The sequence below is a fragment of the Anopheles maculipalpis genome, chromosome 3RL, assembly GCF_943734695.1.
Source record: "Anopheles maculipalpis chromosome 3RL, idAnoMacuDA_375_x, whole genome shotgun sequence".
Classification (NCBI taxonomy): Eukaryota; Metazoa; Arthropoda; class Insecta; order Diptera; family Culicidae; genus Anopheles; species Anopheles maculipalpis.
Window position 1 is genome coordinate 55431914 of NC_064872.1, and position 25065 is coordinate 55456978.

At 42.3% G+C, this 25065-nt stretch overlaps 3 protein-coding genes across 4 annotated transcripts; 2 read left to right on the top strand and 1 right to left on the bottom strand.

Moving 5' to 3' along the window:
• Positions 1 to 8012: 8012 nt before the first annotated feature.
• On the bottom strand, positions 8013 to 12343 carry LOC126561941 (alpha-1,3-mannosyl-glycoprotein 4-beta-N-acetylglucosaminyltransferase A). 2 transcript variants are annotated; one of them, XM_050218322.1, is made up of 6 exons: positions 12263 to 12343; positions 10615 to 11616; positions 10413 to 10543; positions 10036 to 10337; positions 8234 to 8495; positions 8013 to 8135 (listed from the first exon to the last, which is right to left on the bottom strand). In XM_050218322.1, exons 2-6 carry the CDS (start codon positions 11591 to 11593, stop codon positions 8106 to 8108), a joined length of 1704 nt encoding a protein of 567 aa, XP_050074279.1. In that variant the 5' UTR covers positions 11594 to 11616; positions 12263 to 12343; the 3' UTR covers positions 8013 to 8105. The 2 variants fall into 2 exon arrangements, with proteins under 2 accessions (XP_050074279.1, XP_050074280.1); XM_050218323.1 differs by lacking the exon at positions 12263 to 12343 and adding an exon at positions 12049 to 12071.
• A 920-nt stretch (positions 12344 to 13263) lies between these two features.
• LOC126560796 (uncharacterized) lies at positions 13264 to 15186 on the top strand. Its single transcript, XM_050216748.1, has 9 exons — positions 13264 to 13337; positions 13425 to 13618; positions 13680 to 13784; positions 13857 to 14027; positions 14112 to 14246; positions 14311 to 14424; positions 14503 to 14648; positions 14717 to 14854; positions 14928 to 15186. The coding sequence occupies exons 1-9, from the start codon at positions 13280 to 13282 to the stop codon at positions 15184 to 15186; spliced, it is 1320 nt and encodes a 439-aa protein (XP_050072705.1). The 5' UTR covers positions 13264 to 13279.
• A 709-nt stretch (positions 15187 to 15895) lies between these two features.
• On the top strand, positions 15896 to 20682 carry LOC126562496 (serine-threonine kinase receptor-associated protein). The gene is made up of 3 exons (XM_050219015.1): positions 15896 to 16081; positions 19613 to 20278; positions 20346 to 20682. The coding sequence occupies exons 1-3, from the start codon at positions 15976 to 15978 to the stop codon at positions 20660 to 20662; spliced, it is 1089 nt and encodes a 362-aa protein (XP_050074972.1). The 5' UTR covers positions 15896 to 15975; the 3' UTR covers positions 20663 to 20682.
• The last annotated feature ends 4383 nt before the right edge of the window (positions 20683 to 25065 follow it).

Below are 25065 nucleotides of genomic sequence, written 5' to 3' on the forward strand. Positions count from 1 at the left end.
CAATCTCAGCCTCGTCATCTTGAGGACTTTTGCAGGCACTTAAACCATAATTGTCAAAAAATTATTTGTTGAATTTTTTTTGTGAAAAGTTGGCCTATTTAATCGATTCATCCCTGACTTTGACCATGCAATTATTACTTGGTACTCGGGCACACTCAGGTCGGCTACTTGGGATCCCGCGGACCGGCTCAAACGCTCCTATTTTCCAACGCTCACTTTGAGTCGATAACAACACCACTTCGCCATCTTTGTGATACTTTTTTTTATTCATAATGGACGGCCAGACCGCATTGCTTACAATAAACTTAAAATTCATTGCCTTCTCCGAGCCGTGAAAGGGCACCATATCCCGGGTGTGCTAGGTTGTCCCGTTGCGTATATTCCGTCATCCAAATTCAAAGTCGTGTCATAGCGAGGGTCTTATCGTGTGAAGGCACCTTATCCCGGGGTATGTCAGGGGTTTCTATGCTCGTGATCCAGATGGTAGCGGGGGTCTTGATCGTTTTCCATATCGAAGGTTCCTTGATTGTGTCCGATCTTGAAGTCTCGTTCGTGTCCTACTTCTCCCTGTCGCTGGTTTGTCCATCCATAGCATCGGCCGGTGCAACTTTTTCCATATGGTACCCAACCCTTCACGCATCGTACTCATTCATACATTCATCCATTCATCCATTCATCCATCATCATTCATACAAGCGAGGTACAACATGTATAAGAGTGGGAGTAGTGGGGGGAAGGGGATCACACTAATAATCCGTTAGCATGGCAAAAGAGAAAGATTACTCGCAGGTAGATCTCGTCGCAGTCTCCCAGCAGGTCCCGAATTGGAGTATCCGGCAACTTTCCAATGCCCCAGACTGCGTCCAAAAAGGCGGGTCGAGCAGCCTCGTATTCCACACAAGACCATAGAAGATGATCTATGTCGTGATATCCGAGGCCGCAGGCACATACTTTGGAGTCGACCTGTCCTATACGCTGGAGATGCGCGCCCAATGCAAAATGATTAGACCTAAGTCTAGACATCATTTGAATGAACGCACGATCACCTGAGATGCCGTGGAACCAAGGCATGTGGGAGGCTCCTTGTACTACAAATCGCAGTGGTCAATACTATTCCTGGAGAAAATGGATTGGTATGTGACTTTCGTTTCATTTATTGTGAACCACAGCTTCTGTAGAATGTTCCAGGGGTCTAAAATGGCCGGACCAGGCTCCCAATTCCTTTCCCATCTCCCTAAAGCCCAGAATCTGATAGATATTTGGCCGATCGTATCCGGCCAAAAGGAAATATGACGAAGACCACAAAACAGAAATAGTTTTGTGGCCCCTTGGGGGAGCGAGCAGGCGGAAGGAGGGGATGGGGGGGAGGGGGTGCAATTGACAAACCTTCTTCCTCATTCCCCTCCATCCACTTAATCAAAAATACTAACCGGAGGGGGTATGATTCTCTTCAACAGAAGGTTCACTAACCCGTGAGGCCCCATGACCGGTGAAGCTCATTTCTTCGGCGAAGCATCTCTGGTAGGCGATTCCCCCTGGTCGGTGAAATCGGAACATTTTTGTCGCTTTTACTAATCCATACGTTACAGTAAATGCAAATTTATTTACAGAAGTACCTCTAGTGCAATCAATGCCTTGTGACATGGATTAAAATGTGTTAGAACAGTTTGTTTACGTCACAAAGTCGTTAGTTTTAGGTTATGAGATAGGCAAGGTGGCACGTGTATCTTGAGTTAGAATAAGCGACCGTTAATAGTTCCAATTCTGTTCTCGGCATTAGCAGATAGCAAGAGTTCGTCGAAATTGGTTGGCAAAGCAGCAAGGACATTTTGAACCGTGATTCTGGTGAAACAAATTTTCCTCTTGGAGATCCTTCTTCTAAATGCATCTTGGAAGTTATGTTAGCTATTCAGCATAGCCTCATGAAAACACGTGCTTTCCCATATAAGGCATGAATACCATTTCTTATGGCTTATGACAATGATACGCCATGGATACGATGCTAAATTCACAAGCCCTACGAAGAAGGCACCGCATTGACACGAGGCAAAAAGAAGCTAAGCGAAACATGAGCCTTTTGGGGTATGGATGTAGGCAACATTTTTAAATAGATAAAATGCTATCTGTGTGAGGTTAAAAAGTAAAACACTGGTCTGGTAGTATCCTTTAATAAATCCTTCCATCAAAGGATAATCATGTGAAAGTTCCTGTTATATATTACTTACAAGATTTTCTGCCTTATCTTTTAAGTGATCCCACACGGTCAGGTAAATAATGAATTACAAAGCACGAATTCACCGGAACTGTTATGCTTTATGGAGCAGAAAACTTGGTTCTACTGTTAACTTAATAACAGGTTGGTTGATAAGTCCCCGGTCTGACACACAGATGGCGCCACTAGTATTAAATGCATATTATTTTTATATAGCACCAGCCTTCAAATGATTTGTGTCAAAATTTGACGTCTGTATGCCAATTAGTTTGTGAGACAGAGCGTCTTTTGTCAAGCAACTTTTGGTTGCTTGACGAACGAAAAAAGAACGAAGAAGAAAAAAGTGTTATTCCACCAAAACAACGCACCGTATCACAAGTCATTGAGAACGATGGCAAAAATTCATGAATTGGGCTTCGAATGCTTCCCCACCCACCGTATTCTCCAGATCTGGCCCCCAGCGAATTTTTCTTGTTCTCAGACCTCAAAAGGATGCTCGCAGGGAAAAAAATTGGCTGCAATGAAGAGGTGGTCGCCGAAACTGAGGTCTATTTTGAGGCAAAACCGAAGGAGTACTACCAAAATGGTATCAAAAAATTGGAAGGTCGTTATAATCGTTGTATCGCTCTTGAAGGGAACTATGTTGAATAATAAAAACGAATTTTGACAAAAAAATATGTTTTTCTTTGTTAGACCGGGGACTTATCAGTCAACCTGTTAGATTAAATTTTAACTCACTCTATTATGGCCAAAGTCAATCAAATAGTCTCCAAAATTGAACAGATAACTGCTCAGATGAATGCTTGGTAAAGGTTCTCCAATACCCAAAACAAAATCCATCGGAAATTAGAAGTTCTTCATAGTTCTAAATACCTTTACCAAGGTCTGAACAGTGGTGGATTTAGCCTTCCTGGGGCCCTCTATCACATTGAATCTAAGTTCAGTAAATTTCCGATTTTTGCTACCCATGTGAAGCCATGTAATCGTATTAATAGCTAACTTTCCTTACCCTTACTTTTTTAACGATTGTTCAACATTGATCTAAATAATACAAAAAACTGCAAAGAAATTGAGGCCGAGGGATCGGTTTAAGTTGTTCCACAAAAAGATGCGCGAGTTAGCAATACCGACACGGCGACAAATGCCGATGCAGCGTAGGTAAGCATTCGTTGTCGTATCGCCGCTCCCCACTAAAATAAATCTAGCTAATTGAATAGTATCTGGCAATCGACCGTCCCACACCCTCTTTTCTTTCAAAGAAGGAGCTAACTCATGGGCCAAAGATACATCCAACGGTATGCTGCATGCCCCGATTGGAAGGAAAAAAGGACTTTCCGCAATAACTGGGCGGTGGTAGATGGATTGGGTTGGAATGTTCCACTAAAAGATCGCGTGACCCGGCAGCTGATGAAGCCCGAGAGGCACGTCTCGGGCCTGAACACTGACGAAGCCTCTTCTTTTATACAAAACCCTCGCGAGTTAGAAATGAAGAGAGGAGTATGAGTTTCGTCGAATTTCTACGGGTCAAGAGGGTTCTAAAAGCTCCCGGGAAATTCCACCAGCAGCATTCCGTAGTCCGCCAAGTTATTGCGGAATAACACTTCTCACCCTTAGCCCTCAAAGTATGATGCACGCCTTAGTCGGGCCAAAAATGAGCAAGTTAACTCCTGGTAGCTCATTCCCGTGAAAAATCAGCGATAATTCGCTCATTTTTGTTACGATCTTGATCTTGGCGTTCGGCATACCGTTGGATGCGTCTTTTGACCGCTCATCTTTCTGTCCAATACCCCATCCCGATCCTGATGCATTTCATCGTCGTACAAGACTGACGATTCACGATTCCTTTCTCTATAAAATAGAGGATGTTGTAGTAACACCAACATTGCTGTAGCCGATGGTCAGCAATTCATTAAATCTTATGATGTATGATTTAATGATTACAACTATAATGTTTTTCAAAACATGAAACATTTCTCCATCAGAGTCTAGACCACGTGCATTAAAAGCATATATTGAATTTCTAACATAAAAAAGCAACGTAGTACAGTGCGGACAATGAGGTACGGTTAAAAAATGGTTTAGAAAGATTATTTGAGCACCTGATCAGTGGAACAGCAGTGACGAATTTGTTCAACTCATGACGATCAGCCTCCTTTTTTACTACAAAATTCTATTGGAGGACCAGGTCTCTTTGTCGCCCACAATTCTTTCATTACAAGATATTTATAACGTTGAGGCTTCTATCATAACAACGTCCCCTACGACTAGAAGATCTTTTGATAAACGGAGTCCCAAGCGCTTCACAACAAGCGTTCCTTCACGGTGAAGATGAGGTCTCTTGGACGACGAGATCTCTTGGTAGATAGGGTCCCTTGAATGACGAGGCCTCTCGGAAGAAGAGATTCCTTTTGGCATTTTAACTACTAAGACAATTGGTAGACAAGTTTGAAGGCCTCTTCCAATATGAGAACGACCGAACTTTCAAAGACAAGGAGGTCTTTCAACGATAAGTCATCATAAAAGATATATTCCAAAACTACAAATTATTCATGATAGACAGGCAAAAGCAAACACACATCTGTATTCAAACGAAGCTCTTTTATTTGACACCATGCACCATTGTTTTTTATAAGATTTTTACCATCATAAATTTAGATTCTCATTGCTGTATTGTTGGTTGTTGGGTATATTTCTAACTTGGTTAGACAGAGACAGACGCCTTATATTTGCAATCGCTAACATAGGGTGTAGGATGTTAATTTTACGTGGAATGATTTCTTCTAGCCCTCTGTTAACGCATTCGAAACTGTTTCTTTTTTTTTCGTTTAGTTTGCTTTGCTTTAGAAAATAACGGAATACTGGGTAGTCATATCATATGCTTAATCTGCATACCTTCGGCTGAGTATCAAAAACGCATTGTGCAGTTGTTGTTTGGTAGTGAGTAACTGGTACAAGATGCTTGCAAAGATCGTTAGTTAGCAGCTGTTATTGTGCTGTGAGCCTTTTTAATAAAACACATAACGCTTCAATTGAAAACTGAACAACACTCTAGCATTGTACAGCAATTTCGATAGCGATGTAGCCTATCTTTACGCTTTCTGAGTGATGTTTTTGGGACCGGTTTGAGTTTGAGGATGTACGCCTCATAGAGACGACAACTTTCTGCTGCTGCATATTGCCAGTAGCGCTTGCTTGCGTGTGCACAGCTGGTAGCAGTATTTCCTATCCTCACAAGAAAATACGTACATTCGATTACAGCCACAACAGCCACAAAACGACACACTTTGATCGATGGTAACAGAGTATTATTTTGATTTGCCCGTTTGTTTCTTTGTATTGCTTGCGCTATATAACACTACACACGAATATAGGAACGAACGCGGTGCAGTGCAGATTCAATGACGCTCCCTTCACATCACATTCACATTCACATATTATACTTAATTCCTGCCTTTGCTTACACTAACTACACTTTGTTACATGCTATGCCTTCTACTCTTTTTTCTATCTTTACAATTTTTAGCAAAAACTGTTTTTTTTTCGTCTTCTTTTCTCTCACATATTATTACAAAAACGGAAATTTCAAAGGACACCAATTTCGACTGCACAGCTACAATTACAAAAGCCGTTTCCGAGCCAAAAACACGGAAGCAAAACTGCGCAACTGGCTTGCCCCCAGAGCAGAGCCCGTTTCTGCTACCGTGCCCCCGGCGGTGAAGGCTTCAAACCTGTTTTGGGTTTTCGGTTAAGTCTTACTGAAACTCTTCTTCGTCATCATCAACAATTAGCTTGTTAATTGGTAGTTTGCTTATTTTTTTTTTTTTGCTACAAATTTTCTCTTTCAAAAGGCATTTGATTATCTTTACACATCCTTCACATCGATTGGTTTGTTTTGTGCTTCAATGCTACATGTATATAAAAAAAATTGAATATGAATAATTAAATCATGTGAGCATAAAATCTGTATCTTCTTGCTTCTTGTTGCGTTGTGATTCGTTTGTGAGTTATGGCCGGTATCGAAATAAAATAAAGCAAAAACACACATACACACAGAGTAGTACTATCCAACACCAGTTTCCGCAGATTTGTTTTTTTCAATTCCAATTGGATTATTTAAAAGATGGAATCAACCAAGTGGCCAGCTCTAGTGTGTTTCATGCTAAAGTGGGGCTCATTTAAAGGAATAAATCTTTCCATCTAGATATTGCATCCAGGAAGAAGTGAAGCGGGATGAATTCGTGTGAATTGCTCGTCGAAATCAATCTTCTAGGACGCATAAACCGTAATCAATGTTTTGTTAGAATATTTAATTGCTGGGTTGATTAACTTTAACTGAAACTGGGAGATTGAAATGGCCTGCCGAAAATCATTTTCAGATTATCGGTGCTCCAAGAGTGGTATTTTCACCCACAGATTTAATGTAAAAAGATACATCCATTGGTACACAACTGTACTTTAATAACCGCTTCTTAAACATAAACAAGCATGGCAAATTAATCCACTGGTTATCATGTGATTTGAAACTACTTCAGAAACTACTATCCGGTACACCTCTTGAACTGCGAAATTCTTCCATTCCTGGCCGTTTTTCCTATTGCTTTTATATTTTTCTACATTTTTTATTGGGGACCATTTAAGCTTGAATGCTATTGCTATACACATGGCGATGAGATGATGTAAAAAAAATATGTATAAAAAGTACTAAAGAAATTCATAAAATGGATGGACATGAATTCGACGAATGACGTAAACTTAAAGTAAAGCGAACATCAAGCAATAAAATCTACAAAATAGGTAAAATACTTGCAATTATTAGTAGAGGTAATGTAAAAAAGAAAGAAATATCAACAGTTTCAACCAATAAAAAGATTCTAATAAAGAGATTCGGTGTAAAGTGGTGTTTTAGCGAGAACCATATCGAGAAAACTGTTGTGCCATTTCATGGGTGGTACTGGTTTTTTTTCGTTTTTGTTTTTGGCAGCTACACATTCCATTTTGTTGTCTATTGCATATTAACATATATATAACAATCGGTTTTCACACAACGTATACACACACACACATACACAGAGACCACCACTATCTAAATATGTTTTACATACACAAAACTAGCATCTCACTAAATTAGTTACATACACGCACACATACACACACACACACTTTCACACACAGATTTTCACGGTACATGTACATCCGGCTACAGCAACAGCGATACAAAACAACTTATTAACATTTGTAAAGAGGCTAAGCTCTCCCCACTTAGAAAACCAGGGCGCCGGACCGTTGGATGATACTGTTCAATTGCATATACATAACAAGGACGCGTACAACATTAATCCTTTCCTTTACCCTCAAATATCATTATCAGCCCTTGCGCGATGATTCCAGTTTGTTGAGTACACAATATTCGTTGATCACAATTTGAGATGTTTCAGCCTGTATAGCCTTACCAATCTAAACATACATATAACACTGTACACACTATACGATCGTGGGGAAGGTCGCCGTATGTGGGGCCCGCTTACCAAAAGCTAGACAGAAATTAACGTGCATTACAGCGGTGCACATGCAGTGCGAGCAAACAGGCTGCACCACGGCGTACATTCTAAACCCTTGGTAGGTTGGTTAGCATTACTTTTCCATTCGTAGCGTGAATTGTCATCCTCGAGCTGATCGGTTTTGCTGCACGGGGCGACACCTTATCCTCGGACATCCTCGGTCTCGATGTCAGAACACGGCGACGCTGTCGAAGTTGCGTGAGGCTACTATTTAATCGTCTCGATGGTACTGCTAGACCCATCTGCTGTTTGCCAGTGGCCACGGCCAGCGCTCGCGCCGCTCTCGATTTCATATCGCTCGTCCCGAACGGATCCAACATTCGATAGTGTTTCTGTCACCGAACGCTATTGCTTTGCAGATAGATCTGGAAAATAATCAAAACAAAAACAAAGGACCACTTTATCAATATCGTCACTTTTGGGTACTAAGTATCATAAAAAAAAAACAAAATTTTTGCTTTACCTCCCGTAGTATAACCCAGTTCTGGCTGTCACTATTCACGTGCAGACGAAGCTCTTTCAGTTTGCCAATTTTTGGATCGATAACACCGTCCGCTATGCCGTAGTTGTTGAAACTGCCCACCACGAGAAACCCATCCTTGGTAACGTTGAACGGTAGCGTGGCACTGATGGCCGATCCATTCCCACTAGCTGGCAGCACTTCCACCGTGGTGTTGTAGAACCGGTCAGAAGGTTGTTCGAAGTTGCCGCTTCGAAAAAGATATCTGTGGTGGATGAAAGGTGAACGTTTTAGACATGTTTTTTATCTTTTTTTGGCACAACTTTTCTGTAACTGTTTTAGTAAGTAGAAATTCCACGATATGTTCAAACTCGTCACAACGATTTTTTAGGGTTTGGACTGACTTTTGGAGGGAGACTGAACTGAACTTGAAGCCTTTTTTTGAGATACCAATACCAAGGAATAATTCGAACCGTCAATTTCTACTGTAGATTTATGTTTAACGATGTTTTGCAGGGGCGGCCCGGTGGTACAGGCGACACCGTACGGGTCTTCAAACGACAGGACCGGGGTTCAAAATCCATCCGAGCCACGTCCCCCCGTAGTGAGGACTCCAGCTACGTGGTATCGGCAGTCTAGTAAGCCATTCGATGGCCGGCATGACCTTTTAGAGATCGTTAAGCCCAGAAGAAGAAGATGTTTTGTAATATCTATCTTTGCCACTTCACTTTCAGCACAGTATGCGTATTTTTTTAAAGCCTGGCAGGATATTTTTTTTTAATTTGAAGTTTTACTCTTTTTATTATAATCAATCAATCATATCAATCTAACCTTTGTACTGAAGTGATTGCAAAATCAATAAACTTTTCAAACAATAAATTTTGAATACTTAAGAATACATGCATTAGAAATAAAAGGTCAAGCGTGGGACAAAAGCTTAACTGCTGCTAGCAGTTGAAATATTTAGCTGCATTTTTTAAAGATCCTCCTAGTATTAGTCAGCCAAACCAAACACATTATTTGTAAAATATATTATGACACCTCACGGTGGATAAGAACCTCTAATTTAAAAAAAAAGTTTATAGCAACTACATGTTCAAATCCAATCCAAAATAAGCGTTCATCTTTCAATAAACTGAAGCGATGCTTTATTAAAAAAATGAATAATTGAATAAATAATAAACTGCGAGACAGATCTCGGAAGCGTTTCTTGGTGACGCATTTTAGTTATCAGGAACCGACGGCGGATAGAATTCAATCGTTTCTACTTCAACACAAATAAAAAAAACCGACAAAATCTCACTTCTCACTATAGTAAGAATTGATATTTTAATATCATTGAAGATAGAGAACCCTAATCAGAACGTGTCTCGATAGAATACAAATCGAATCTAATACGAAAAGGATCGAATCCTTCGATTAAAATTCAAACCGATTTTAATTTTCCTAGTGATTGAATCTTCGAATTTTTCGAACCCCGAATCTGCCAACACTAATCGAATGGCTTACTAGATTTATTTATACACTACGTAGTTGGATAATCAATTCTCACTAAGGAGGACTCTGGCTGGGATTTGTTCTCCGTTCCTGCCGTGTGATGTCCAGCGGAGCTATTATTGTTACTATTACTATGAAACTATAACAAAAAATAATAAACTATAACAAATTATACTATTTCTCGCCTTCCTCTTACTTTAAGTTTTCAACATATTGCTCAACACTAAACACTAAACACTTATCAATTCCTTAATATGGGCTAAATTTATCCCTCGTTAACCCAAAAGAAACTCTCATTTCATTCTTACCTTCGTACAGTAGTTGGTTGTTTGAATTTAAATTCAATCAGATCACCAGGCTGTGGCATTAGCCCCCAGAAGAAGCTATCGCCCGAGTACGCTTTCTGCAGCGTATACGATTTGTAGGGCTGTATCCCGGTCCGTACTACGGCCGGGGGATTGCGATGTGGATGAAAGTTGGGTATCTTACCGAACTGCTTGTCCTTCAGCTTTTGCACCTTGCCCTTGAGTGACGATTGTGTTCCAATGTGTTGAAACAGGGATGGTTTATAATGGATCCATAGTTTGGACATTTCTTGCTTGCAACTTTTCTGTAAATTAAAGCAAAAAAAATTAATCATCCATTCTCGAAAACGGACACGGCTCGCACGGTTGCTAGTACTCACTCCATCTTTCTCCACACTGCACACCTTCGTGTAGATCAAATGGTACAGCAACCAGTCGACTGGTTTATCGTTGAAAAACATTTGGAAGAATGTTATTAACCAAGGCAGATCGGCAGACTTGAACATTTTTCCTATGCAAAGATATTAGGATTTTTTTTTAAAAACTTATGGACCGTTAAGAAACCTTGCTGATCATTCCTACCTATGAAACCTAGCTGGCAAAAATCAAGCACAAACCAGTTCGCGTGCTCCTTTTTGGCCGTTTTCTCTAGCGCAAAGTTTTTCATTATCGTCACAAACCCCTTCTTCGTGAGTATATCGTCCTCGAGCTGCAGATAGAAGGCACCCTTCGGTTGTGCGTACGCCATCAGGAAGGCAAAGTCGAGATTCTGTTTCGATCGCCACCGTACCCGTTCCTGCGAATCGTTCAACGTTTGCCGGAGATTGTTCATGTTCGGATAGTACGAAGCGGCCGGTGCAATAATCTCCAGAAAGCCACTATCGATGTAGCTAGCAAAGCGTGTCCGTATCTGATGGGCCACCGTTTTCACATACTCTAGATCCGTTTCACCCACGTACACGACGATCATCGTGTCATTCTGTTCCTCCTCGTCCATGTTCGAGATGAGATTGTCGATCGTTTCGACGAGATACGATTGCTTGTCACGCTTGACCGTCGGGATGCCGAGCACGATCGACACTCCCTGGCGTTTCTTGCTTTCGATGTAGCTGGGCTGTAAGGATGCCGAATCGTCCAGCAGGTGGGGCAGAAAATGGAACGCCGTCGGTAGCTTTAAACTTTCTGCCAACCGGCTCGTCGATGTAACATTCCGGATGAGCGATCGTGAATCGGGACTTAAACCTTCGAGCATATCCAAATTGGCGAGCGAAACGTTCGCACCGTCCGTGGCGCTGGTACCGCCAGACACGGTGGCTCCGTTTAGTGCGGCCAGCCGTAGATATTGCGAGAGGATGGCCACATCTTCCTGTTTGGTGCGGTACATGGATTCTAGGTACTGCATGCGCATCTGAAACTCGGCCATACGTTGCGACATCGACTGTTCGGAGGTGTAGTCGGTGCCGATCACCACGATCAGTACGGTGCACGGTATTAGCACGAGCACTATGCCGTAAAGGCACCCACGCCTGCGCATGGAAGAGGTGCTTAGTCCCATTTTCATGGTTTCCGGTAAGATAATATTATCTGGAATGGGAAAATGAGCAAAAAGCAATTGAGTAATGCTACAAACGTGTGAGTAATTTACACTACAGTCATTTTCCAATCATACGCTTAAATGAATTCCATCATCACCACAGCACCAAGGGACAAGACACACAACATAAACAACATGTTCCACCAAGAATGAGAAAACTGCTGTGAAAGAATGTCAACATAACAATCCCAGCAACCGCAGCCCACCATAGCCTATTGCCCTAGGTTATCAAGAAACTGAACAGCGTTCGTACTTCACCCGTTTTCAGCACATCGTCACGCACGACGAAAAGAGTCAGTTCACACTACCATGTGAAATGTTTCACACATAACAACGGCGAGCTTCGGACACAGGTAAATGTTGGATACGGGGGGTTTGCGCAACAACAGCTGAGGATATAATTTCAACATACACCGCCCCACCGCTTGCAGATTCCGCAGCAGCATTGACGCCATCGATAATCACGGCTCCTTCCCTTCTCTTTCTTTCATTCCTCTTCCGGACTGTACTACACACCACGGGGAACAACGCCCATTAACTTTCTTTCATTTCTACCGAAGTTCGGGGCACGTTTTTTCACGTAACGTGCGTATGATGCACGGATATTAAGAGCGTCATAGCAAATTCACTCACCACCACATTCAGGCAACTACTACGTGAAGCTTTCTATTTCTACTGGTACAAAAAGATTCGCGCCGTTTCATTGCATGGTTTGTGCATCGATTGTGCTAGCACCGATGAAGCCGAATACACCTCACTGCAAAAACCCGCACTAAAGTACCACCAACCGACGGCGGCTGTGTATGCAATTCATGCTTTTTCCACTTTTCACGACGAAACTGAAGAAAATGCACTTTTGGGTTGGGTTTTGTGTTGGGTGGTCGTCGTCGTTGTGTGTGAGTGTGGAACGTTTTTTTTGTTCGGCTTTTATTTTGTTTTGTTATTTTTTCCCCAAACTGTCACTTCACACCGTCAGCTGACCAAGCCTGCAAATATCGACTCCAAAAGCGCTAGGAGATGTTTACAGGGTAAGATCGAGAGATTGTGATGAAGTTCAGCGGCATAGGTAGTGGCAATGTTTTTGTTTTTATTTATTTACGTAGTAGTGATGGGTAAAATGGGTTGATCTTGACCTATCGGGGGTTGTAACTGGTTGGGTCCTACTAGCGACACGTGCAAATTAAACGAAAACATTCTATTTCAGTGTGTTCATGGGTATAGGAAACCAACCAAACTTGCCGAACTCGCTGAACCTACGGTCACTCCTACAATTCCATTAACACGTTCAATACCATGTCACCCAAATTTGGGTGACACTCTCACCTTTAGAGAGTTTCTCTCATATGAACATTTGCTCTCTTTTACAAGCCATTAGCAACCTATATTGTGCGAATGAGATGCACTGTTACGTTTATTTTTCACGAGAAACAATCGTCAGAATAATCCTTGGTACCGAACGTGTTGAATTAAACTACCTACGTTTCATTGCTACAATTCCAGCATGCTACGTATAGTAATCCTCGAATATTGTTTACTTTTCTTTATTTTCAGTGTAAAAGCAGCCCTTGACTATGTGAGTTTGTAGAAACAGATCGGTTCATATTTTACCACTATAGTTTGGCATATTTTGCAGCAGTTGTTGAGTTGAAAATCATGGATTGGACAACAAATGATAAGATCTCACAATACTATAATTACACCTGCCTAAGTGGTAAGTATCATGTAGAAAATGTATCATGTAGAAATCATGTAGAAAATAATATTTTTTTCTTACCACTTCCTCCTATGCCATTTACAGAAAGAAATCTTGAGCTTGCACGCTTGAAAACACTCTACGAAAAGACCATCCATGCCGAACATTTTGCAACTGTAGAGAAGGAACTACTCAATCTAAATGAAACACTTAAACGAAAACTAACGATAAACGAGTCAAACATTCGAAATGTAATACAACAGGATTGGTTTTTGGAAATTCCTACCGATTATATGCAGGTAAAAAGTGCGCAAATTTTGCGAAAATGATAATCAACTTACGTTAAATACTTCCTTTTAGAAAATACTATCCGACTTTGACGAAATGAACATTGCCAAACGTAAATCACTCGATCTGTTGATGCTGAAGGTGCACTCACTTCGCGAACGGTATCGTAATCTACTGGTATAGGGCTGCAAATAATTTGTATAACTCTTGTATCATACTTATCAAATCGCTTTTCAAAATATTGTACAGATGAAAATATTCACCTGTAGAATACAGGTCGACACGCACGATCCGAGAGCAACGGATGAAAAGGTTCAATTTCGGTTAGCAGCATTGCAGCTAAGTCGTTGTGAGGCATCTATAAGAAATGCACGCAATGTTCAAAATTATTATCGTCGCATAGGAAGTTTTATGTTCAAGGTATGGTATTGTTTCGAAACACGTCACCATATACAGACATCGATTTCACGATTGATTTTTGACTGATTAACACCCCCCGCGTAGGATAATCTGTATAATGATCGATCATTGGCTGCATTAAAACAAGCGATTAAAGAACAAATGACACTGATACGCAAAACTACTCTCATTGGACGCTCGGTGATTGATAAAGTGGTTTCGTTGAATAAAGATCTCAAGGTAAGTTTAGTGCTTTATCGCAATCGATTTAATATTGGTTAATGAGATATTCGTTTCATTGTAGAAATCGACAATCGGATTCAATTTGGATCGAACGCACAACATGAAATCATTAATGTATCATAAAGCCATCTTGACAAAAGAACGAATCGCGATAACAAATGCAAGCATGGCTGAGGTCAGTATTAAAAAGGTTAAAGGTGTTAACTTCACAAACATCAAAATTACCGTTTATCTTTCATCGACAATTTTATAGGTGGATCCGAAACAATGGAAATCACGTTACGACTCAATTACCCCAAGTATGGATGCTTTGCAAAAGGAAAAAGAAAAATTGCACAACACAATTGAAAATTTGAAACATACATCTCTAACTGTATGGGAATCTAAAATTCTGAAAGAGTACGTACACCATAATGCATCAGCCGGTCAACAAGTTACGCTAATATAAATTTTCTTATTTGTCTCAGAATGGATACAAAAACGCAGAAAATAATGCAACTGGAGAAGGACATTTATGAGAATGAACGGATCTACAAAGAGCTGGATGCGACAACTGAAAATACAAAACATTACGTTCAGGGGGGCTGTACATTGGACTCTGCCAGGTAAGGCTTGATTCCTCAGTGAGTTTTTTCACTCGTATATACAGTAGAACTATTGTTTGGATAATTCAAACAGCATGAAAAGCAAACAGGACAGCGTAATTTTGAATCTTGAAGAGGAAAAATCAAACCAAATCAAGTTGAAAGCCGCGTTGGCTCGTCTTAAATCCTTACATATGCGGTTGGATCAATTCTTTGCGTACATACCAAAAATACTGGCACAAAATGATGCTCAATCCACACCTGCCCTGGAAGATGTCGAGTGTGAGCGGAAAATAACCATATCAGCGTTGTTGCATTTGTTCCAGACTGACCAAACCATAGAGAAAATTTAATGTTTTGTCTAATTTGAAAATATAAATTATGTGGTGTTTTTAAATGGTTTATTTCGCGTACAATGAGAATGATGTTTGCTGCCACTTCTGTCCCACTTTATCTTATAATTAAGTTTAAAATAAATGGGCTTTCCGTTATAATTTATTCTATTGAATGGTACAGTACGATAGATTTATATAAGTGCATTTTCAAAAACAATCAGATCATACACTCACTTTTGATAACCGTTTTTATTCAAATTGACAGCTGGCATAACTGACATTATACTGTATACCAGCACACTGCAATATGCTGTGTTTTCCAATCGTCCCGAAGCAAAGCGGATGCCGAAGCTAGCTGTCTCGTCGAAAGTTGGCCGAAGTTTGACAGTAGCAGGGTGTCGTGAAAACAAGAGACATTTTTTTCTCTCTCGTCGTTGGAGGTACACGAAATTTAGCAATTTAATCTATAGTAAATTCCAACATCAAAGTCGTATTATTCTCTCCAGCCGCCAACACTTTCCATTTTTCACGCATTTGTGCCATTTCGTGTACGAGTGGAGAACAGTTCCTGTTTTCGTTACTCTTCCTACCTCTACCCTACCCTCTTACCTTAAGCTGGTACTGCTCTGGTGCACCGTGTTTGTGTGAATTGTGCATAGCAAAAAAAAACCCGTAGTGTGCCCCCTATACACGGACGGCCCCGTGTACGTGTAGCGAAAAGGTGTAACTTTTTATACGCAAACCGACTCCGTTTCTCCTTGGCCTGCTACTGTACGTACGTACATCATCATCATCATCATCAAAAACATGAAGCAAATTCCGCTGACCTGTTCCGGCCATACGCGACCCGTCGTGCATTTGGACTTCAGCGGCCAGACCGAATGTGGATACTTTCTTATCTCCGCGTGCAAAGGTAAGCCCTCCAAGCAGCCAGGAAGCCAACTAACTAATAAGGTTAATTAGCTCGTCATATAAACTGTTGGTTTGGCATCCTTACTTACATCCGGATTGCATTGGATTCACCGTTAGTTGTTGGTAACCTTCACGCTCAAAATCAATGGTAAACGTGTTTTACTTTCCCCCATTTCTTCAACGACGTTTCTAAGGATGGAACAAAGATCGGATGGGCGAAACAGTAATAATATATTGTAATTATTACCAGTAGCTGCAAGGCTAATGGAATTAAAATCCCAAATCTCTGTACCCTACCCCGTTTAAAAGCACCCATCCCCTCCCTCCCGGGTTTATGTACCGCGTGCGCCCGATTGCCTTTGTTTCTCTGTGTCATTGGGACGCCAAGGTCCCTTCCGCGATATGAACAAAAAAATCGCGTCTCACTGTTGCCACATGACCCATCGACGGCGGACAAGAATGGGACACAAGTAATGAAAACAATGTGTTAAATCACCTCCGTATGCAAGTGCGTGTACGGCTTAAGGGCCGATGGATCGATCGAGCAGCAGTTGCCTGCTGTCTTCCTGAATTTTACCCGCTGGAGGACGATAATGTTTTCCAAAGTGTTTATTTGTGTGTGTGTGTGTGTATGAGTGATGCAAAAAAAAGAGCCCTGATCGGTGCGTGCCGGTCACGTATAAATCAAAACCATCGGCCGCCGTGTACCACGATGCGGAAGTAGGAACAACCAATAACCAATTCAAGTAAAGAGCGTCGTCGTATCCAAGGCGACAATGAGAGCGCGCTCCGCATATGCCCCCTTCCTCCCCGCACATTCTCTCACCCTTTATCGCGATTAACTCGTGCGGCCTCCTGTGATGGAAACTAGTTTCGCTTGTTTCGCTAGCCCTATGGTATGATTCCCTCGTGATATTTCGCTCTTGTTTATTGCTTCCATCTCTTCTTTCCACGTTTTGTTTACGTTCTACGGTCCTACGGGTCTCTGCCGGTTTGTGAAGGTTCGCCAATCTAGGGAAGTACGAGTAGTAAACGCATATGAGCACAGATCCCTTTCTAAACTTGGGCATTTCAATGTCACTCACTCTGTGCTGTTCCGGTTCTCCCGTCCGAAGAGCGAACGTGATACAAAATACTTAAAGGCGGTATTAAAATGTGTCGGAAAGCGTCATTAACAGCGTAAAATTGTATCCCATGTGGGATTAATAAAAAAGCTTTCGTTGTAGTCGTTAAAATGGGCAAATATTGTCAAGCCAATATCACGCCATTTTATGGCTGAAGTTCAATTTTTTTTTTGGTTTATTTGCAAATAAACCGATACCCTTTGCCTTACCAAACATCATCAGTAACAACTAGTTGGTAAAATTGGTTCATTTCAAGTTAAATAGTAAACGAGATATCATCGGCATACTGCCGAGGAGGGAGGTAAGGAGATGACGACAGGGAAAAGCTTGTCCCCATAAAACCACCATTATCCAACGGCTAAGATAGGCTCCACTAAAAGCAAATATAGGTTAGCAGCGAAGAGCCCAAACCAATCAAAAAAGGAAGCAAAAAAAACGCCAATTGCACCGATTTATTGTTTGTCATCCGAAGGAGACCGGCCAGTCACGGATGTCAGTTTTAAACAGAGGCAAAGCTAATTGTAAAAAGTTCAAGAAAATCAAATATTTTTTTGAGTTCGAGCTTATTTTAAATTCATTATTGCATAAATAACCCGGAAAGTAAAGTAAACGTGAGTTACCTTCTTCTTCTTGGCCTGGTCAGGATTGAGCGAGTCGTGTTGGCATGGCCAGGTCGCCAATCAGTTTCAAGGAAACTCGGTCTAGCATCCGATCTCCGACAGGTTAGGCTCTACTTAGTACAGCCAGCGAGCTCACTGTGCTCCTCTACGCCTCGTGCCGAACGGGTTGCTGACGAGCAACATCCTGGTGGGACATGAGTCGGCTTTGACTACCGTCAGGATATCAGCACCGCCAAACAGCTCAGCTAGCTCGTAGTTCATTCCCCTTCGCTACACGCCCTGCTCGCACACACCGCCAAAGATAGTCCTTAGCACCCACCGTTCGAGGCGCCCACGTGACGCATCAATGTGCGGTATATCGTGCATTTCTTGTGTTGTTGGAGTCTTCTGGATCGCAGGACTTTATGGAGTTCGTAGTAGGCACGACTCCGTTGTACGTTGTTATTCGAAGTTACCATCGTATCAAGGTGGCAGAACTCCTCTACCATCTCGAGATCGTCGCCGTCAACTGATACTCTGCTTCCGAGTCGGGCTCTATCACGCTCAGAGCCTTAGAGCCCCGTTGAGATTCAAACGATTCCGACAGCATGCTCGAAACTCTCACCTTGCACTGCACCCCATCCATAGTGACCTTTGGCAGCCGTACCAGCTTCCAAGGGAATCCGTACTGCTGCATGGTGTTCCATAGTTCGGTCCGATCTTTGGTATCGTAGGCCGCCTTGAAATCAATGAACAGGTGGTGCGTAGGGATCTGGTGCTCCCGGGATTTCTGGAGGATCTGCCGTAGACTAAAGATTTGGTCGGTTGCCGATTTGCCTACAACAAATCCAACTTGGTAGCTGCTGACGAAATCTGAAGCAAGGGGCTCAAGTCTGCGGAAGAGTATTCGGGACAGGATCTTATAGGTAGCAATCAGGACTGTGATAGCCCGGAAGTTAGCATAGTCCATACTTTCGCCCTTTTTGTACAACGGGTGTATGACACCCAGTTTCCATTCGTCTGGTAGTTCTTCCTGGTCTCCAATCCTAACAATCAGTCGATGCGAAAAAGCGGCATGCTTTTCCAGACCAATCATGAACAGTTCGGCCACCAGCCAATCGTTGGCAGCTGATTTGTTAAATTTCAGCTGTTTGATGGCACTGGTGACTTCATCCAGGGATGGCGGGGGCACTTGCCCATCGTCATGCTGGCTGTCGTAGTACTGCACTGCTCTGCTTTCTGTGCATTGTTCTATATTTGCCCCGCTAAGGTGCCTGTCGAGGTAGGTCTTTTACCTGTTGATCACCTTTCGCTCGTCTGACGTCGTCCGAGGAGTAAAACCACTTCACGCCGTATTCAACAACTTATAGAACTTACGAGTTTTCCTTGACTGAGATAGCTGCTGCATCAGTTGATCGTCCGACTCTTTGAAGCTACGCTTCTTGTCTTGGAAGAGCAGGGTCTGCTGGCTTCTCAGACGTCCCTATTCTTACGGGTACGTGTTGCGTTCTGCTCGGTTAGTGCTCGCCTGCACTCATCATCAAATCTTTCCTTCCTCTGGATACGTGTCACGCGGCCAAATGTTCGCTCGGTTTTGCTGCTAATGGCTTGCTCTCCACCAAATGCCAGTGGGCATTGAGGGACATCGTCTCGGTGGTGGTGTCCGCCGGCAGGGCTTCCCCAAGCGCGTTTGCGATCGCTTTTAAGCCTTACTCATCTCTCTTAAAATATAATTCTCAATGTAAACATTCTCGAGTCCGGTTAATAATTTCATTTCAAAACCTTCACACATTCTTTCTTCACCGACAGATGGCAAACCAATGCTGCGGATGGGCGACACCGGCGACTGGGTCGGAACGTTCGAGGGCCACAAAGGTGCGGTGTGGGGTGTGGCACTGAACGAATCGGCCACGCTTGCCGCGTCCGGTGCGGCTGACTTTACCGGCAAAATTTGGAACGCGGTCACGGGCGAAGAGGTGCACAGCCTGCAGCACAATCATATCGTCAAAACGGTAGCGTTTAGTCACGACAGCCAGTACCTGGTCACGGGCAGCAACGAGAAGCTGGTACGGGTGTTCGATCTGAACTCGGACGGTAAGGCGCTGGAATCGTACGTCGGTCATGCCGGGGCAGTTAAGCGTGCACTGTTCTGCCGGAACGAGCAGTGTGTCATTAGCTGTGCGGACGATAAATCGATGCGGCTGTGGGACCGTGCGACGGGCCAGGAGGTATCGCGGGTCGAGTTCGCTTCCCATCCGAACGGGCTCGAGCTGTCGAAGGACGGTAGCATTCTGACGGTGACGTACGGCAATTGTACCGCATTTTACGACATGGGAACGTTGACGCAGCTGAAAGAGATCACCATTCCGACGCGTGTCAGTTCCGCGAGCTTGCATCCGGACAAGCACATCTTCGTGTGCGGTGGCGAAGACTTTAAGATGTACAAGTACGACTACATTACGGGCAACGAAATCGGTAAGTGAGAGGAGAAACAGTTAGAAAGGATAAGCACACAGTCACTTACTTGGAATGTTTGTTTCAGAATCGTTCAAGGGTCATTTCGGACCGGTTCACTCGGTGAGCTTCAGTCCGGATGGTGAGCTGTACGCTAGCGGGTCCGAGGACGGTACACTACGGTTGTGGCAAACGACCGTCGGTAAAACGTACGGCCTGTGGAAGTGTACCGAACCGACCGATCTAAACAATTCAACCACCAGCAACAACAACGTCCCAAACACGCCGGGTAGTGTGACTCCGACGCCGAACAGTAATGCGGCTGCCGTAAGCTGCCCGCCCGTATCGGCCGCGGCACCGGTAACACCGACACCAAACGCTAACCGCGAAGTAACGGCCAACTGAACCGGAGTGCAGTAAAAAGCAAAGATATTCACCCAAAACATCTTTGCCTTTGCCACCACCCCAAGAAAAAGAAAACAAACACAGGATAACTGCTTTACAAGACAGGGAAGCAGGCAATGTGTAAGCAGAGAGGTGAAGCGGGAGCATACGGAGGACTGGCACCTGGATTTAGGCGGTTTGCAATGATTGTTGCAGCATAATCGGTTGCGTCAGTCAACATTGCAGTCGCAGTTACAGGTGCCGCCGTTTTCGTGATGTCTACGTTTTCCCTTTGGCAGCAGCAGAAGCAGCACCAGCAAACACCAATTCCTTTAGCCGTGAACTCGTTTTGTGCGATTTGATGATGGATGGTCATGGAATACTTTTACTACTATTACTATTACTACTACATTTACTATACGCTCCCAAACAAACACACACATACGCATTTGACCAACGAACGAAAGATTTCGCGAGGATCACGACCACAAGATCTCAGAGAGGTCTCTTCGCCCCTTTCACAGAGCGCGTGTCGATAAGAAGTGTTGTTGTGCTACCGGGATTGTCGCATCATCATAACGCGCAACGAACGTGCATTGATTGAATATGTATTTGAAGAAAAAAACTTTTACCGACTGCGTTTGATTTCTACCAAATAATCAACACTCTTCTGTTCTTTCATTTCTTTTCACCACCACATTCGCAAAGTGCTTGCGTGTTGCGTGAAGCACGCAAGATAGGTGCGTCTGTGGCAAGACAGGCAGGCAGGTTAGACCCTATTATATGCATATGCGTGCTTACGTGCGTACGTGCGTGTATGCTCTGTTAGTAATTTATGTTTGATGTACCCCCGAACGAAATACGTGAGAGATTTTGTATTTTTTTTTTTAGTTATTTCGAAATAAAGAACTAATTGAACCAGACCGAGAATACCATGCTTCTTTGGTTATGATGTGAAGAGAGAAAAAAAAAACTATTGAGTATTCTTCTAGTTCCTAGCCTTCTCCTCCAATAGCAACCAACTTATCTCACCCATTGCAACAGAAGTTTGATGTAATCAAAGGCATTCATCAGAGTAGCCGTTAAACTGCATACTATTGAAGGGCATCTCAACCTGCTTCTTACTTTTCCCCTCAGCGATTTGATCAATGCTACGTTGATCGGTTGATATGTAAATTTGAAACGAACTCAGCATGCTGAGTTAGCCCTGGATGTCATGGCATTCAAGCTACGTAGCAGTCCTTTATGGCATATACCGTTCTTAAGGAAAGGTGTTCCTCAACTAGCAGCAGCAAAAACAGACAGGGGGCTGAACAATGATGTAGTCTTGTGCTAAAACTGTGGAATTAATGAAATTGAGGATAAATGCATCTGGGCATCTAGAGACTTAAAGTTATGTTTGTGATAAGACTAAAAACGAATTCTAGCGAATTGTAAAAACCGCACTTTTGCACTTGCATGAATTGGCCGTTTTACCAGTACGCCGATAAATATAAAGTGAATTATTATTATTCAGGCGAGATACTGATAAGTTTTTATCAGTAGCAACAGCAACGAGAATGCCCTTTTTTGGCTCTGGCTGGTTTGCATTACTTGAGATGCACTTGGACAGAATGAAGTTCAAAATTTTCGGGAAAAAAAGTTATATAGAAACTTTTAAAAAATTAGTCTTTTGGCCCGGTTACAGGGCTACGCAACATAATTCCGACTACGCAACAAAACTCAGGAGTATATCTTAATACCAGAGTGTACGCTTTTTCGGGATGCATAAAAACATATTCAAAATAATTTGAGATTGTTGACAAAACGGTGACAAAATAAAATGATGAAATATAAATAATTTATAGCTGATCACTATTGATTCGTGAGGTTCCTCGTTTGCAGGATCAGTAATTTCAGCCGAAATCAATTGATCGTAATCCGCCGCCGCCGCCGAAGTGAATTGGAAGCTTGCTGTCGTGGTAATAAAGACTCGATCACCTTTGGTCACTTTGGGTTCCACATTACTGTAACGAAGAGATCAGGCTTACCATTCACATGTACAATAGTCATTGAGTCTTGGTACTGAGCTCTTATGAAACGATCTCAGCCAGGAAACGATCGATTTTACAACTTTGATACACGCAGTACTGCTGCATAAGTCTTTCGGAGCAATGGATCAATGAGTTGTTGAGGAGGCGGCATATTCTCGAGGAGTAATTTGGTTCGATGCTCCATAATCGCCAGGTGCTGTTATAGCCAGTATGCGTTCACGACGCGGTCCCTTTAAGATTCCATTCTGCCATCCTACTTCTGCGTACGGAATGCAGTAGTAGATATTGGAGTGCATCGTTAAGCTGATGCGAAGATGTGATGACACATATGCCACCGACCTCATCGGCAGTTGGACGATACGGCAGCCGGTGGATTGCATGCGTCGAACATGCTTTGGAGTGTAGCCACGATCACCCGATCCTGGTTGCTGCTAAGCGCCAACTGCGCGTCGACCTTTTCGTTGTTGCTCGACACTCGCGAATCGTGGAAGTAAAACTGCGCATATATCGATCGGTACATTACCAGGAAGACAATCAAGCGCTCCAATCCGAGGACACAGGTTTAGATGACGGTCGTTCGAAACGGGAAACGACGATTGGGGTATTGGCCACTTTCCGAGTGGATAGGGTCGCTATCGTTTCATCGTGACCACCCGTTGGTGTACGTTCCTGAGCGGTAATACCGGCAACTCGACTTTGGCGTGTCAGGCCGATGTGGCGCAGCCGTACAACTCTTTCAACGGGCGTCGTCGCAGATGGAACCGCTGCGTCTTGATCATCCGTAACCGTTTGTGGCTGTCGGTACTGTTTATTCGTTTGAAAGTGACACAGAAGTCATTAGTATTTGCGACCGTAAGTTAAATAACTTTATGCAATCATAAAAACCAACGTAATGATCGTTACGTAATTATTCTCAAAGGCTTATTATACTTACTTTCTTACTCACTTACTTATCAGGCGTTACAACCGCTACAACCGCTTTGCGAAACCGCTCACGGTCCCGCGCCGTCGTCCGCCAATCTGTTATCCCGGCCTTGATGTCGGATGATTCCACGCCATCCTCCCATCTCAATCTGGGCCTACCACACCCCCTCTGTCCGTGTTTTGTTATATTGATGTGTGATTTCGGGGAAACATTTTAGATACCATGAATACGAAGATACGTTGAATACATCCAAAGTAGGGGTAAAGTTCACTCTTGTTTACGGCGTCGTCCTTTCTCATACAATTTGTATGGATAAAAATTTAACGTTTTGCCGTTTGCAAAATATGTATAGCATTTTTTTTATTACTTTAAAAAAATTACCGTCCGTGCGTCCGGTAATTGCTTGCAAACAGTAACCGTGCGTCCAAAAATTACCAAAACATAATTTGTGTTTAAGTTTTAAAATCAATAAATACTTTACTGTCTAATGCGGTTTGGTAATTTTTTCAAAGAAAGAACAAAAAGATAAATAAATTCGCAGAAAATTACCATCAAAATTTAACTTCAGTCGTGTCTTCATTTTTGTTTTTTTACCTTGGCTAACGATTTATAAAACTAAACAGCACAGTAAACGACCGTATTCTTGTTCAAACAAAAGCAAACAAAATACTGCAAACAAATACAAAATTGTAAAAGTGATGGTTTTTAAATTTTTGATTTTATTCAATTTTTTTTTGTTTGCCCATGCGTTATGTTGTGTACTGCTGTTTCTGATTTTATTACTCTCAGTATTGATCTGCTTCTTTTTGCTTGCATTTTTTTTTTATTTACTCCAATACAAGGAATGTATCCTCCTATATATATTATTATTATTATTATTATTAATATTATGTAGGTATGATTTTGATAGGAGCTATATATTCATATTTATATATGCTGATATTATACATATCTTTTCTATATTTATATATATATACCATTTTGTTTTTGTGTTTTTTTGTTTTTTGTTTTTGTATGTGCGGATGCAGTTTTCACATATAGCAGTTTTTGTCAGGTTTTATCCCCCCCCCCCCCCCACCCCCCTCTTCCATTATGCACTGTCCCGAACATTTAGAAGCAAATGTTTCGGTGTTATGTCCGAGTAATAGGTGTAATGTCCATACTATTTCTAGATCCAGTTATAATTATCGTTAAGTTTAATGTTATTATTAATATTAGTTAATAGTTATCGTTATTTATACACATTCAACTTACTGCATTGTTTTGTTTTGTTTGTTTGTTTTTCTTTACTTCAGTGTACCTTACTATAAACATCGGAGCAAGAAGCACGTTGTAGTACGTCCAACAAAACTTCTACAACAAAACTTCTATCTAACGCAGCATTTGCAGTGTATTACACTGCTCGCGTTCCCCTTCTGGGCATTGATTACAGAGTTTGGCTAGCTCTCGCTTTTTTTTATACAATC

Coding starts and splice junctions, on each gene's coding strand:
- LOC126561941 (XM_050218322.1), bottom strand. CDS start 11,593: ATGAAAATGGGACTAAGCACCTCTTCCATGCGCAGGCGTGGGTGCCTT. Junction 10,544..10,614: donor TTGCCAGCTAGGTTTCATAG/GTAGGAATGATC, acceptor ATCTTTGCATAG/GAAAAATGTTCAAGTCTGCC. Junction 8,496..10,035: donor CAACCAACTACTGTACGAAG/GTAAGAATGAAA, acceptor CATCCACCACAG/ATATCTTTTTCGAAGCGGCA.
- LOC126560796 (XM_050216748.1), top strand. CDS start 13,280: ATGGATTGGACAACAAATGATAAGATCTCACAATACTATAATTACACC. Junction 13,619..13,679: donor TTCCTACCGATTATATGCAG/GTAAAAAGTGCG, acceptor ACTTCCTTTTAG/AAAATACTATCCGACTTTGA. Junction 13,785..13,856: donor AACGGTATCGTAATCTACTG/GTATAGGGCTGC, acceptor AATATTGTACAG/ATGAAAATATTCACCTGTAG.
- LOC126562496 (XM_050219015.1), top strand. CDS start 15,976: ATGAAGCAAATTCCGCTGACCTGTTCCGGCCATACGCGACCCGTCGTG. Junction 16,082..19,612: donor TCTTATCTCCGCGTGCAAAG/GTAAGCCCTCCA, acceptor CTTCACCGACAG/ATGGCAAACCAATGCTGCGG. Junction 20,279..20,345: donor CATTACGGGCAACGAAATCG/GTAAGTGAGAGG, acceptor TGTTTGTTTCAG/AATCGTTCAAGGGTCATTTC.